This window comes from Macaca thibetana, chromosome 16, assembly GCF_024542745.1.
Source record: "Macaca thibetana thibetana isolate TM-01 chromosome 16, ASM2454274v1, whole genome shotgun sequence".
Classification (NCBI taxonomy): Eukaryota; Metazoa; Chordata; class Mammalia; order Primates; family Cercopithecidae; genus Macaca; species Macaca thibetana.
In genome coordinates, this window is record NC_065593.1 from 19,423,756 (window position 1) to 19,439,603 (window position 15,848).

Sequence of the window (15,848 nt, forward strand, 5' to 3'; positions counted from 1 at the left end):
TCAAAGATGTGACTCTACTGCATGCGTTATAATTTTTATCAGAACACAGATAAAAAAATCCTAGGATTTAACTGAAAACAAAAAACAAAAAAAAAACCCCAAAAACAAAAATAAACAACAACAAAAAAAACCCATACAGTATTCGCTACCCGCCGCCGTTGTTTTGACAGGACACTTAAGCTCTCTCTCTTTCCTCATCTGAAATGGGGACAATAACAGTACCTGCGTTGGGCAAAGTCAGCACTGGGGTCTGGCACACGGTGCGTACAGTAACTCCCTGCCAGTGAGTGCCGCGGCTCTGCCGTGGGTGACAAACGGCACCTCCCCGCCACTAACCCTGCTGCCCTGGGCCCTTACTTACGTTGTAGGTCTCTACTTTGACCCTGACTCTGAATATGAAAGATCGGAAGTTGGCATTCTGGAAAACTTCCTCAAATGCCTGTTCATTCTGCAAAAACAAATAGAAAACTTGACACATGGAAACCACTGGACAACCTGCAAATACCAATAAGACTTTTCAAAAGACTTCTGAAAACCACTCTCCCGGGTTGTCTGAAATTACTTAGGAATGACTAATCTACAGGTAACATTACATAAAACTGTTTTGAGTAGAATTTTACTGAAAATTCAAACACTAATCAAATTGACAAAAGGTAGAATGGCAGTTGTCAGGGCCAGGGGAAGAGGGTTTTGGAAAAGGAGCTACTGCTCAATGTACGGAGTTTCAAATCGCCGCCCATGAACAGTGGGTCTCCATTCTCCCCTTCCCTCGACCCTTGGAAAACACAAGTCTGTCGTCTGTCTTTATGAATTTGCCTATTGGCCGGGCGCGGTGGCTCAAGCCTGTAATTCCAGCACTTTGGGAGGCCAAGACGGGCGGATCACGAGGTCAGGAGATCGAGACCATCCTGGCTAACACGGTGAAACCCCATCTCTACTAAAAAATACAAAAACTAGCCGGGCGAGGTGGCGGCGCCTGTAGTCCCAGCTACTCGGGAGGCTGAGGCAGGAGAATGGCGTGAACCCGGGAGGCGGAGCTTGCAGTGAGCGGAGATCCGGCCACTGCACTCCAGCCCGGGCGACAGAGCGAGACTCCGTCTCAAAAAAATAAAAAATAAAAATAAAATGAATTTGCCTATTAAAAAAAGTACTGGAAAAGGATGGTGGTGACAGGGGTGCAGTATATGAATGTACCTAACGCCGCTAAAGCGTACACGTAAAAATGGTTACAAAGGCAAATTCGTTATGTGTGTTTTACTAGACACAAAAAATTAAAAACACTCTTAGGAATTTTCTAAGACTTTAAGGCCGGGCGCTACGGCTCACACCTGTAATCCCAGCACTTTGGGAGGCCGAGGCTGGAGAATCACCTGAGGTTGGGAGTTCAAGACCGGCCTGGCCAACATGGTGAAACCCCATCTCTACTAAAACTACAAAAATTAGCTGGGCATGGTGGCAGGTGCCTGTAATCCCAGCTACTAGGGAAGCTGAGGCAGAAGAATGGCTTCAACCTGGGAGGCGGAGGCTACAGTGAGCTGAGACTGCACCACTGCACTCCAGCATGGGCTACAGAGCGAGACTCTCCAAAAAAATAAAAAAATAAAAAAGAATTAAGAGGAGGTCAGGTGTGGTGGCGCATGACTATAATCCCAAAGTTTTGGGAGAGACCAAGGTGGGAGGACTGCTTGGGGCCAGGAGTTCAAGACCAGTCTGGGCGACATAGCAAGACCCCATCTCTACCAAAAAAAAAAAAAATTTAAGCCAGGTATGGTGGCATGTGCCAGTAGTCTCAGCTACTCAGGAGACTGAGGTGGGAGGACTGTCTGAGCCCCGGAGTTTGAAGCTGCAGTGAGCCACGATCACACACCATGGCACCCCAACCTGGGTGACGAGGCAAGACCTTGTCTCAGATTAAAAAAAAAAAAGGAAAAACACTCAGAAGAAAGTTTAATATAATTCATGATTTCAGCCTCTGTATTTATAGCTACTGATTTGGCGTGCAAGCAGAGAAGACTGTTGAAGTGGGCAAAGGCTAGGGAAGGCCTAGAAACAATCCTCTTCCCTCTGTCACTCCTCAAATGCAACTTGTTTCTTTCTTAAAAAAAAAAAAAAAAAGCTGGTAAACAGGAATTAGAGAATACACTATGTACAAAGATGCATAAATAAATGTGTAATAACTATATTAACATAGTTGATCGAGACCCTTGACGAAAAAAAAAAGAAATTAATAGTTCACACCAGCCTAGCAGCCTAGTATTTTCTGCAAGTCACGCTGAGCATGAGAGCAGCTTTGCTATACAGAACTCTATTCTGTAAAGGTTACTTGATCAAAACCCAAACCCAAACCAAATGCATCCCCTGGACTTTCAGATATGAAAATAAAACAATGGGTTAAAGCTGGAGAAGATGACAGCAGCTCCCATCATACTCCCAAGCTGAGGGGCGTGGAGCGCCTACTCCAGGATCTCACGGTTCCTCGGGGGAGTTTCTGTATGTCCTCATTCACCAGCAGTAAAAACAGTCAAATATAACAAGCTCATAAAAAATCCTGAAAGGCTGACTTGAGCCTTAAAATCTGATACGAAAATTGAGGACCAGGTAAAAACAGACAAAAGATACTATCACACTTTAAAGTCAGTTCTAGTTATTTCTGTAACAGGATTTGTTGAGACTATTTTGAGAGCTCTCATGGACAATTTAAAGACAGAGTCAGGGGCAGAGCCCAGACAGACAGAACTGGGGACAGGAAAGGAAAAGAAAAACACACCAGAGCAAACGGTGAAGGCTTTCATCTTCGTGGCCGTTACAAGTGCTCCAACCAATTTGGAGGAAATCGGGGAAAAACCACCTACAGACAGGTGGCCGTTTATGTGGCCCAGAAAACACAGCTTTTATTGGTCTTCCTTATGTTTTATCTGAGCAACTACCCTTCCTAAATTCAGCATTATTAGCAATCTATTCTGTGCATTAAATAAACCTAATATGTGAAAATGCAAACTTATGAAACTGAAATGGACAAAGTTATCTTACGGAAGAAAGTCACTTCATAAGAATTGCATCTGATGGGCTAAAATGGCAGGCACCTTATATGTGGATTTATTATTATTGTTTTATAGGACAGACCCAGGAACTTGATATATGTGCATTTAAACCAGGATCTGACTCCACTTTTCTGGAACATATTTACTATGTTAAAAAAGCATGCCTGTAATAATTCAGGTTGTTTCAAGGACACCTGCCGATCTAAGTCATCTCAGGCACACTAGCTCTGAGTGCTAATAGGAACAGGAGAAACGAGTGGCTTAGACTTAGAAAGTGCTCTGGTTTTAAAGTACTTTTATATACATTATTTCAATGTTAAGCACATCCAAAATGGACAAAACTAGATAACATCAGATGAGCTCTTAAATAATTATCAGGTTGAGAAACTGTATACAATACCTAAAAGAAACAAACTAAAAAATATTAAACAGCAAAAAGAGGGTCAGTGTTGGGCAAGGCACGGTGGCTCACGCCTGTAATCCCAGCACTTTGGGAGGCTGAGGCGGGCAAATCACAAGGTCAGGAGTTTGAGACCAGCCTGGCCAACATAGTGGAACCTTGTCTCTACTGAAAATACAAAAATTAGCCGGACGTGGTGGCAGGCGCCTGTAATCCCAGCTACTTAGGAGGCTGGGGCAGGAGAATCACTTGAACCCGGGAAGCAGAGGTTGCCGTGAGCTGAGATTGCGCCACTGCACTCCAGCCTGGGTGACAGAGCTAGACTGTCTCAAAAAAAAACAAAAAACAAAAAAAAAAGGAAAAAAACCCCCAAACAGTGTGTGTGGGGGGGTCGTCAGTGTTATAGGATGAGAACCATTAAAAGTTATAACAAAATATGTGGCTGACCTTGTCTTTTAATTCCCCAAGATAAGCAGCATTTTGTCCAAGGATAGCTTCAGCAGACTCCTGGAAACAAGTCACCCACTGATTCTCTTGAAAATCTGCAATATTTACCTAAAAAACACAATTCTACATTATTTCAGCAAAGAAATGATAAAAAGAAGACACACTAAGAAGATGGGGAGAGGTTAATGTTCTTTTTCCACTTATTAAAATAATTTCCAGAGAGGGCCGGGTGCAGCGAGACCACGTCTGTAATCCCAGCACTTTGGGAGGCCGAGGCGGGTGGATCACTTGAGGTCAGGAGTTTGAAACCAGCCTGGCCAACATGGTGAAACCCTGTCTCTACTAAAAATACAAAAATTAGCCAGGCGTGGCAGCATGCGCCTATAATCCCAGCTACTCAGGAGGCTGAGGCGGGAGAATCACTTGATCCTGGGAGGCGGAGGCTGCGGTGAGCCGCGATCGCGCCACTGCCCTCCAGCCTGGGTGACAGCGAGAGGCTCGTCAGATTAGTTCCTGCCCAGGTGCAGCTGGCTTTGGATGAAGGGTTTTGAGTGAATCGGGGGAGTTCTCTACATTTTCAATTGTCCACTCTGTAGTCACTAGGAGGAGTTCAGTGAGACGGCTCTGTCACAGATGGGCACCCAGACAACTGCAGAGCCTGGCCGTGGGCCTCCGTCAGTCACCAAATTGACCTGGCAAAGGAAATCAGCCATCAAGTGTCTCCCATTGGGCTGTGGTGTAAAATTAAATAGGAGAAAGTCAAGGAAGAAATCGGATCTCAAAGAATCCACTTGCTAAAGTAAAAGCCTTTGTAGAAATCAGAGTAGTTTTTCTTTAAGGCATCATTTTGACGATTTTACATCTTCATTTTGCATGTGAACAAGGCTTTTAATAGAGGGAACGTGATGATGAAAAATAAGGTGACGAAACCAGTTAAAAGCACAAAGCGGGCCGGGCGCGGTGGCTCAAGCCTGTAATCCCAGCACTTTGGGAGGCCGAGACGGGCGGATCACGAGGTCAGCAGATCGAGACCATCCTGGTTAACACGGTGAAACCCCGTCTCTACTAAAAAATACAAAAAACTAGCCGGGCGACGTGGTGGGCGCCTGTAGTCCCAGCTACTCGGGAGGCTGAGGCAGGAGAATGGCGTAAACCCAGGAGGCGGAGCTTGCAGTGAGCTGAGATCGCGCCACTGCACTCCAGCCTGGGCAGCAGAGCAAGACTCCGTCTCAAAAAAAAAAAAAAAAAAAAAAAAAAAAAGCGCAAAGCGCTCTTAATACACAGCAACAGGATCACACCCTGGGCTCACACTTCCTTTACCCTGCACGATCCTTCCAAGAAGCAAAGAGTATCTCATTACCTAAGGCAAGAACTGCAATGACACAGACGTGTGATAAATATCAAATCAAACAAGTGTGCGGGAGATTGTGCCGTGGAGGAGTTTAACAGAAAGGCTGATGTTTCAATAAACTAAAACAAATTTTCTTCATCTTAGGTTCAATGAAAAGTTTATAGTTTACAAAAAAATGAGCCTTAATGTAAAACTCTCCTGCTACACTTACATTTCATTTTACTTACTTATTATTTATTTTTTTTTTGAGACGGAGTCTCGCTCTGTTGTCCAGGCTGGAATGTGGTGGCGCGATCTTGGCTCACTGCAAGCTCCGCCTCCCGGGTAAACGCCATTCTCCTGCCTCAGCCTCCCAAGGAGCTGGGACTACAGGCGCCCGCCGCCACGACCGGCTAATTTTTTTGTATTTTTAGTGGAGACGGGGTTTCACCGTGTTAGCCAGGATGGTCTCGATCTCCTGACCTCGTGATCCACCCACCTCAGCCTCCCAAAGTGCTGGGATTACAGGCACGAGCCACTGCGCCTGGCCTTACTTATTTATTTTTTAAAGACAAGGTCTGACTCTGTCATCCAGGCTGCAGTGCAGCGTCACGATCACGGCTCACTGCAGCCTTGACCTCTCAGGCTCAAGTGATCCTCCTACCTTGGCCTCATGAGTAGTTGGGACAAGTGCATACCACCATGGCCAGCTAATTTTACTTTTTGTAGAGACAGGGTCTTGCCATGTTGCCCAGACTGATATCGAACTCCTGGCCTCAAGCAATCATCCTGCCTCAGTCTTCCAAAGTGCTGGAGTTATAGGCATGAGCCACCGCACCTGGCCAATATGAACATTTTTAAGGCTTCTGATATGTTACTGCCAAATCATCTTTTGGAAAAATGTGAAACTGTTTTCTTTTTTTGAGATAGAGTTTTGCTTGTCGCCCAGGCTGGAGTGCAATTGCGTGATCTCGGCTCACTGCAACCTCCGCCTCCTGGGTTCAAGTGATTCTCCTGCCTCAGCCTCCCAAGTAGCTGAGACTACAGGTGCCCGCCACCACACCCAGCTAATTTTTGTATTTTTAGTAGAGATGGGGTTTCACCATGTTGGCCAGGCTGGTCTCAAACTCCTGACCTCAGGTGATGCACCTGCCTCGGCCTCCCAAAGCGCTGGGATTACAAAAGTGAGCCACTGTGCCCGGCCTTAAACTGTTTTCTTAAACTGCTATTATTGCCTAGTTGAAAACAAAACAAAACAAAATAAAAACCTTAAGGCTGGGTGCAGTGGCTCAGGCTTGTAATCCCAGCACTTTGGGAGGCTGAAGTGGGAGGATGACTTGAGGCCAGGAATTTGAGACCAGCCTGAACAGCAGACCGAGATCCTGTCTCTACAATAAAATAATTTTAAAAATCAACTGGGTGTGGTGGTGCACCCCTGTAGTCGCAGCTACTTGGGAGGCCAAGGTGGAAGGATTGCTTAAGCTCAGGAGGTTGGGGCCACAGTGAGCTGTGATGATGCCACTGCACTCTATTCTGGGCAACAGAGTGAGACCTCTGTTTTTTTTTAAAAAAATGTAAAAACCCAACTCGACAACTTTTTTTTAAACATTTTTAAAACAGAAAGAAACAATTCTTAAAATGCAAAGAAGCAACAATCTCACATCAGCACACCGTCAGGTTCCTCTGAAGTCAGCGATACTAAAGCTAGAGAATAGATTAGCCACACGAAAATAACTCAATACAGGCACTGGCTGTGTAAGCACAATCACTGCTGTCTAAAAATGCCATTTCAAATTAATCTATCTTCATAGCAGTTATTAGCAGACACGTGTCACTGACGTTATGATTGTATGACATACATGAAAGACTGAAATCAGCTGGGGGATCTCAACGCCACTTTCTGGCGTGAAAAAGAGGAAGAATAAGCTCTTCCACACCTACTCACCTGCAGGCTTCCTACCAGGAATGCCTTTGTTTCTACTGTTGTGACCACAGTGCCTGGTACATGGGACGGCCTCAATGAACACAACCGTGGTTCTCATCTACCAAGGGTACTTACTGACAGGATCATGCGGTACTTGAAATTGGGAAATTCCGTGTCGCACTTCTCACAGCGGTACAATCCGTTCTGTTGATCAATCACTTTCTTATTGCAGTCCTGAGTTGGGCAGGCTTGGTACATGCAGTTCTCTTTGCGAAGATATACCACTGTGGCCACAGAACTGAAGTAGTCCGGCTTCGGGAGAAAAGAATGGCGTGAGGCACAGAGCAGCGAGCCCACGCGGGATCAGACTGAGAGGCAGTTCAAAGCTTGCCCTTACGTTTAGGTGGTAAGTGTTTATATATTCCAATCCTCAAGATCACAAATGATCACAGGGAATAATTCATTCAGTAGTTTTAGAAATCACATGTGCCAAGTACAAAACCCATGAAAGTAATAAGCCAAGTTCTAATAAGCCAAGTTCTAAGGCATATAATTCCTTAACAATAAAAGAGTTAATTCTAAACTAGACTGAGTTAATCAAAAGTGAAATTGTTTCCTCTTTGCTTGAAGACTGTATGAAAGACAAAGATTTGTTTCTCCTGATCCTGTGATCCTCCAAAGTCCACAGATCTAGGAAATACAGAATGCGGACCACGCAAATCCAGCGCAGCAACCATCAGTCATTCCTCCCGTGTTAAAAACACGACAGTCATTTCTAGGCCTAGATTCACCTTTTCCTTGTTTAGGCCAGGGATCAGCAAGCTGCTTCTGTAAAAGGCTGAATGGTAAATATTTCAGGCCTCAGCAGGCGTTTGGTCATACTCTCTGCTGCAACTATAGGCGCACCTCACTTCACTGTGCTTTGCTTTACAGCACGTGACAGATAGGGCATTTTTCACAGATTGAAGAGTTGTGGCGCCCCTGGGTCAAGTAAATGCACAATTTTCCCAATAGCAGGTACCCACTTTATGTCTCTCTGTCACATTTTGGTAATTCTTACAAGATTTCAAACTTTTTCATTGTGTGTGTGTGTGTGTGTGTGTGTGTGTATATATATATATATATATATTTTTTTTTTTGAGACAGAGCCTTGCTCCGTCGCCCAGGCTGGGGTGCAGTGAGTGGCGTGATCTCGGCTCACTGCAAGCTCTGCCTCCCAGGTTCAAGTGATTCTTCTGCCTCAGCCACCCAAGTAGCTGGGACTATAGGCATGTGCTACCACACCTGGCTAATTTTTGTATTTTTTAGTAGAGATGGGGTTTTGCCATGTTGGCCAGGCTGGTCTCTAACTCCAAACCTCAAGTGATTCACCCACCCTGGCCTCCCAAAGTGCTAGGATTATAGCAGTAAGCCACCATGCCTAGTCCTTTTTTCATTATTATTATATCTGTTATGGTGGGTTTTTTTTTTTGTTTGAGACAGTCTTGCTCTGTCACCAGGCTAGAGTGCAGTGGCACGATCTCAGCTCACTGCAACCTCCGCCTTCCAGGGTCAAGCGATTCTCCTGCCTCAGCCTACCGAGTAGCTGGGACTACAGGCATGTGTCACCACGCCCGGCTAATTTTTGTATTTTTATTTTTTATTTATTATTTATTTATTTATTTATTTTTTGAGACGGAGTCTTGTTCTGTCGCCCAGGCTGGAGTGCAGTGGCGCCATCTCGGCTCACTGCAAGCTCCGCCTCCCGGGTTCAGGCTATTCTCCTGCCTCAGCCTCCCCAGTAGCTGGGACTACAGGTGCCCGCCACCACGCCCAGCTAATTTTTTTTTTTTTGGTATTTTTAGTAGAGACGGGGTTTCACCATGTTAGCCAGGAAGGTCTCGATTTCCTGACCTCGTGATCCGCCCGTCTCAGCCTCCCAAAGCGCTGGGATTACGGGCGTGAGACACCGCGCCCGGCCTAATTTTTGTATTTTTAGTAGAGATAGGGTTTTACCATGTTGGTCAGGATGGTCTTGATTTCCTGACCTCAGGTGATCCGCCCGTCTCGGTCTCCCAAAGTGCTGGGACTACAGGCGTGAGCCACCGTGCCTGGCCTATGGTGATCTTTAACGGCACTATTGTAGTTGTTTTGGGGTACCACTAACTGCACCCACATAAGATGGGGAACTTATATTGATAAATGTTGTATGTATGCTGACTGATCCTCCAATTAACTATTCCTGTCTCTCTCCTTTGAACATATAAAGAAGAAAGCAAACAGTCTTATTGCTGATATGGAGAAAGTGGTAGTGGTCTGGATAGAAGATCAAGCCACAACATTCTCTTAAGCCAAAGCCTAATCCAGAGCAAGGCCTCACCTTTCTTCAATTCTATGAAGGCTGAGAGAGGTGAGAAAGCTGCAGAAGAGGCCAGGTGCGGTGGCTCACGCCTGTAATCCCAGCACTTTGGGAGGCAGAGGTGAGAGGATTACCTAAGCCCAGGAGTTCGATACCAGCCAGGCAACATAGTGAGACCCAGTCTCTACAAAAAACTGTCAGGGCATGGTGGTGTGCACCTGTAGTCCCAGCTACTCCGGATGCTGAGGTGAGCCGTGATTGTGCCACTGCACTCCAGCCTGGGTGACAAAGTGAGACTCTGTCTCAAAAAAAAAAAAAAAAAAAGCCGCAGAAGAAAAGATGGAAGCTAGCAGATGTTGGTTCATGAGGTTTAAGGAAAGAAGTCGTCTCCATAACAAAAGTGGAAAGTGAAGCAGCAAGTGCTGATGGAGAAGCTGCAGCAAGTTCTCCAGAAGATCCAGCTAAGACCACCAATGAAGGTGGCTGCACTCAACAGCCGAGTTCAGCGGAGACAGAACAGTCTTCCGGAAGAAGATGCCATCAAGAACATTCATCCTAGACAGTAGAAATCAACGCCTGGCTTCAAAGCTTCAAAGGACAGGCTGACTCTCCTGTTAGGCGCCTATGCAGCTGGGGACTGTAAGGTAAAGCCAGGGCGCGCTGACCGTGTCAAAAATCCCAGGGCTCATAAGAACTATGCTGAATCTACTCTGCCTCTGCTTTATAAATAGAACCTCAAAGCCTGGATGACAGCATATCTATTTATAGTGTGGTTTATTGACTGTTTTAAGCCCACTGTTGAGACCTACTGCTCAGAAAAAGAGATTCCTTTAAAAATACGACTGCTCATTGACAATGCACCTGTTCACCCGAGGGCTCAATGGAGACACACAGTAAAGGAGATTAATACTGTTTTCATGCTTGATAACAACGTCTATTCTGCAGCCCATGCAGATCAAGGAGTAACTTTGACTTTTTAAGTCTAAGAGACACATTTCACGAGGCAATAGCCGCCAGAGTGATTCCTCTGATGGATCTGGGGAAAGTAAATTGAAAATCTGAAAAGGATTCACCATTCTAGATGCTATTAAGAACAGTTGGCTGGGCACAGTGGCTCACGCCCGTAACCCCTGGCACTTTGGGAGGCTGAGGCAGGGAGATCCCTTGAACCCAGGAGTTTGAGAGCAGCCTGGGCAACATGGCAAAATGCCGTCTCTACAAAAAACACAATTAGCCAGGTGTGGTAGCACCTGTAGTCCCAGCTTGGGAGCCTGGGAGGTGGAGACTGCAGTGAGCTGTCATCAAGCCACTGCACTCTGGCCTGAGTGACAGAATGAGACCCTGTCTCAAATTAAAAAAAAAAAAAAAGGAACATTCATGATTCATGGGAGGCCAAAATCCCAACATCGACAGGAGTTTGGAACAAGTTGATTCCCACCCTCATGGCTGACACTGAGGCTTCAAGACTTTAGTGGAGGAGGGACCTGCAGATGTGATGAAAACAACAAGAGAACTAGAATCAGAAGTGGGGCCTGAAAATGGGCCTGAACTGCTGTAATCTCAGGATCAAACCTGAACGGATGAGGAGCTGCTCCTTACGATGGGCAAGGAAAGTAGTTTCTCGAGATGAAATCTCTTCTGGTGAGGATGCTATGAGCATTGTTGAAAGGACAACAAAGGATTTAGAATTTGCAAATCCTTTTGCGATGGTTGATAAAGCAGTGACAGGACCCGAGAGGGACAGACTCCAATTTGAAAAAGTTCTACTGTGGGTAAAATGCTGTCAAACAGCATCACCTGCTACGGAGAAATCTTTTGTGAAAGGAAGAGTCAACCAACGTGGCAAACTTCACTGCTGTCTTATTTTAAGAAACTGACAAAGACACCCTGATGTTCAGCAACCATTGCCGTGATCAGCCAGCCATCCACACTGAAACAAACCCCCACCAACGAGAAGACAACAACTTGCCGAAGGCTCAGATGATTGTCAGCATTTTTTAGCAAGTAAGTTTTTGTTTTTAAGAGAAGGGGTCTCCCACGTTGCTCAGTAGAACTCCTGGGCTCCTGCGATCCACCTGCCTCAGCCTCTCGGGTGGCTGGGATTACAGAGAACCGAAAGACTGGGTGTCCCATGACAGGACGACAAGGATCTGTCCAGTGTTTGATTCTCGAGATGTTCTATAAGAGCACTGTAAGAGCTGCTGTTGACAATGATGGATGAGGGGGTACAGTGAAATGAGAGTAGGAAGGAAACCTACACTGTATATGACGAAAATAAAAGAGAGGCATTGCTATTTTAGGAGCATAAAGGAGAAATAAATGATCTAAACACTGAACTGCCGGCAGAATACAGGTTTAGATCAAGATGGGAGGAGGGTCATTAAATACAAACACTGAAAGGAAAGCTGCAACTAAAAGTCAAATATCAGGGCCAATCCTTGTCAGGGAATGCCGGCAGCTCTCAGCCTACGAGGTTAATACACTGTCTTCTACAGCCAGGAACAGCACCCGTGAAACTGCCTCATGTTTGACACTGAGCCGGACTAATGCTCATCTCAAAAAACATTTTTTTGATATGTGGGAACTTTAATTTGCAGGAAGGATCACAGAAAAGACACATGGACCCGAAGGCAGCTGATACGATACCACAAAGCTCGACTGTCACCCCTGCTCCAAGATCCCTCTCGGAATTGACTCTAAGAGTTCTTCAGACTCTCCTGCCTCCAGTCCCCTGAGGGTTAACACACACTCCCATGAGCCCACCTGGCTACTTCCCTTGCCAGGGAATCTCAACGCCCACGTCACACTTGGGTCACAGCCCCGGGTAGGAATTATAGCTCTGACAGCTGGTGTCGGAAGTCAGGATCCTAAATCTATCCTCCTGCACACTTTGCAGGCCTCTGTGAAGGTGGTTAGGAATGCCGGGTACCTTGTCGCCTTGGCCCAGGTTCTCGGATTTGACCTCGTACAAGGTCTTCCAGTTGGTGTTACCCCCTCCAACGCCGCCGCTCTTTAGATCAGAGATGGAAACACCGTCTAAGGCCTGTCCTTCGGCGTCAAACCTGAGAACGTGAACAAACAGCGGATGACGAGTCCTCGGTATGTATGATATGCTTCTCAACACGCGACTTGTTGCTATACGCCAGACACAGGTTTCCCGCCACCCGCCCGGCTTCCACACAGGTCACGGTCACCTCGGCTGAAGTCAGTATCTTCGTAATTCTCTCTTTTTTAAAATATTTAAATTAAACAGAAAAATGGTGTCAGCGTTTCACTCTGTCAGCCAGGCTGGAGTGCAATGATACAGTCACGGTTCAAGGCAGCGCTGACCTCCTGAGCTCAAGGGATCCTCCCACCTTAGCCCCGCTAAGTAACCAGGACTACCATGCCCAGGCCCATTAAATTTTTTTTTTTTTTTTTTTTTAGAGATAGGGTCTTGTTATGTTGACCAGGCTGAGCTCAAACTCCTGGACTCAGGCATTCCTCCTCCCTCGGCCTCCCAAAGTGCTGGGATTTCAGGGCGTGAGGCACTGCTCCTGGCCCAAAGTCTACTGAAGAAAGGGAATGACCTCTCTTTGAATCCCAGTTGCTTTGATGCCCCCCAGTGGTGAAGACAATCACTGCCAAAGTACCGAAGAATCCTTTCTTAAACTAGCCTTGCCTATCAGCAGTGGCCGGACCACCCCAGGCCTAAAATCAGAAACCGGGAAAGTCAACAACCAGTAAGCTATAAAGTGGCCGTCTGGGCTAGTCCTTTAGGCTACTAATGCTCATTCTCAGCCAGCAGCTGCATTCTGATCTTTCCCGAAAAGTATCAGTATGGAGAGGGACAGTCAATATACCGTGATAGCAAAAGGGTTTCCATGAAAGGCCTCCTACGCCTGATACAGAAGCCAAAAGTGTTTTTTTTTGTTTTGAGACAGAGTCTTGCTTTGTCACCCAGGATGGAGGGTAGTGGTACTAACTTGGCTCGCTGCAACTTCCACCTCCTGCCAAGTGCTTCTCATGCCTCAGCCTCCCGAGTTAGCTGGGACTACAGGCACGTGCCACCACGCCTGGCTGATTTTTGTGTTTTTTTGTAGAGACAAGGTTTCACCATGTTGGCCAGGCTGGTCTTGAACTCCTGGCCTCAAACAATTGCCCACCTTGGCCTCCCAAAGTGCTGGGATTACAGGCGTGAGCCACTATGCCTGGTCCAAAAGATTTTATAAACCAGAGCAACTAATCAGAAGGCATTATCTTTTTTCTTGTAGATTTACTTTCTTAGTGAAATTTTACTTTTGCTAATACTAAAGTTAAATTAATTTGTATTAAATTATGAAAATCGATTGTACTTCTTGATCACACATCAACTGATATGAAGAAAAAGGGGCCAAGGAGAAAGTGCTCAGGATCACAGCTGCGGCAGAGAGGAGCCGGCCTGAGATGAAAGGCATATGCCAAACACCATCCGACGGTGGGTAACTGCACAAAGAACAGGCTCCCGAAACAGAGACCATCGAACAGAATGGATGGTGCCCTAAGCTGCAGACAACTGCCTTCTCCTGTCAGGTCAGCGGCTAAATCCCTCACAGGGGCACAGCAAGGCCCATAAATCTGTTTCTCCACTACTAGCTACACAAGTTTACGGTTTCGAAAGCTCCAAGGACATATTTGCCACCAAAGACCACTCGTCAGGAGTGGTGACTAGCAAGAGCAAGGAGAGAGGTGGCCCTTCTTTTTTTTTTTTTTTTTTTTTTTTTTTTTTGTTGAGACAGAGTCTCGCTTTGTCGCCCAGACTGGAGTGCAGTGGCCGGATCTCGGCTCACTGCAAGCTCCGCCTCCCGGGTTCACGCCATTCTCCTGCCTCAGCCTCCCGAGTAGCTGGGACTACAGGCGTCCGCCACCGCGCCCAGCTAGTTTTTGTATTTTTTAGTAGAGACGGGGTTTCACCGTGTTAGCCAGGATGGTCTCGATCTCCTGACCTTGTGATCCGCCCGTCTCGGCCTCCCAAAGTGCTGGGATTACAGGCTTGAGCCACCGCGCCCGGCCGAGGTGGCCCTTCTTACAGTAAAAACTCTACATTGTTATGGCCAAGATCTAAACATCTCTAATCCTTGTCCAGATAGCGTGTGTGCACTGAACTTGTCTTTGATCAATGCCAAGTTATTTTATTCTGGGGACAGCCGTGCTTTTTATGTTGACTAGGATCATGGTTACTGGCAAGTAAAATATGAAGACCTTAACGTGGGAATGCAATTAACCTGGAGTGGAGCTTCAGAGCGCGAAAGAAAATCAAGCAACAAGAACAAACCAAATCTGTGGCTAGTTCTGGTCAGACTATGGACGGACCCTGCAGTGCGGCAGACACGTGTGGCCCACAGTGCTCGTGCGGATGGCTTAGTGACTGAACATTCCAGAAGATGGCTCAGGAAACTGGTCAGACACCAATGCCATTGGTTCAAATGAGTCAAAACAAAGGAGGAGTATATAAAATAAGCTCATTCTTCAGTTGCTTAAATCCTAAGACACAGCTGGAAACCGACGCACATCCCCCGTGACTACAGCTACAGGAATTACTGAAGCTCGGGCTGGCGAAGTGTTTTCCCTGCCCGCATCAATCCTTGCATCCCGTGTTTCGGTTTGAAGCACTCTTTTAAGACAGAGTTTGAATGTCCTGAAAAGCTAGATACAGTGAGGAGATTTTAACAGGCTCTCCTCATCCCTTGAGTGCTTTGGGAATAGCAATCTAATCCTAACAAAAAGCCCATTGTTCTCACCACACTTGATCAGAGTCCAGTGAATACACACTAGAAGATGTGATTGGCACCAAAGACTTGACAGAGAAAGAAAGCGTGGGTTCCCCCCACACCACCGAGGCCCAGAGCTGAAGCCCTGGAAAGCAAGGCGCCCTCAGCACTCCGCACAGCCGCTGAAGCCTGGCCGTCCCCTCCTGTGGCAGGATCGAGGTCAGCAGGCAGCACTCACATTCTAATTGCCTTCTCTGACTCTAGGTTTGTCCTGGGAGGACAGGTTTGTCAGTTTAAGGACTTTAAAGCCCTCCTCTCGGAAGGCATAACGCCTCCCAGAAACACAGGGGCTGCACCACTCAGTAACGAAGCCTTCTGCTCGGCAGAGCTCACATACTGACTGTAACCAGCTTTTCTCAAAGCCCAGCCTCAAGTAACCCTTTGTTTAGCCCCACAAAACTTACCAACCACGGAGCTTATAGGCCTCCGGGATGTCAGGATTCGCAATGATAGTGCTTGAAGACAGCACGGAGAGGCTCCGTCCACCGAAATCAGAGACTCTGGCTCCTTTGATGGCCAACACGGGCTGTCTAGAACCATCAAATTTATCAGCCTGTAAAAGAAACACCAGACATAGAC

At 46.5% G+C, this 15,848-nt stretch overlaps 2 protein-coding genes across 2 annotated transcripts in view; both read right to left on the reverse strand.

The window, feature by feature from the left end:
• The window catches only part of OVCA2 (OVCA2 serine hydrolase domain containing), a 219,978-nt gene that overhangs the window by 156,955 nt on the left and 47,175 nt on the right, over positions 1-15,848 (reverse strand). The gene's annotated exons all lie outside the window — the stretch shown is intronic.
• Positions 1-15,848, reverse strand: part of RPA1 (replication protein A1) — a 63,113-nt gene that overhangs the window by 2,592 nt on the left and 44,673 nt on the right. Inside the window, exons 12-16 of the mRNA XM_050763564.1 lie at positions 15,674-15,822; positions 12,410-12,542; positions 7,278-7,454; positions 3,889-3,996; positions 362-448 (exon numbers count right to left, since the gene is read on the reverse strand). Of these exons, the coding sequence (XP_050619521.1) occupies positions 362-448; positions 3,889-3,996; positions 7,278-7,454; positions 12,410-12,542; positions 15,674-15,822 (654 nt within the window). The remainder of the gene's footprint in view (positions 1-361; positions 449-3,888; positions 3,997-7,277; positions 7,455-12,409; positions 12,543-15,673; positions 15,823-15,848) is intronic.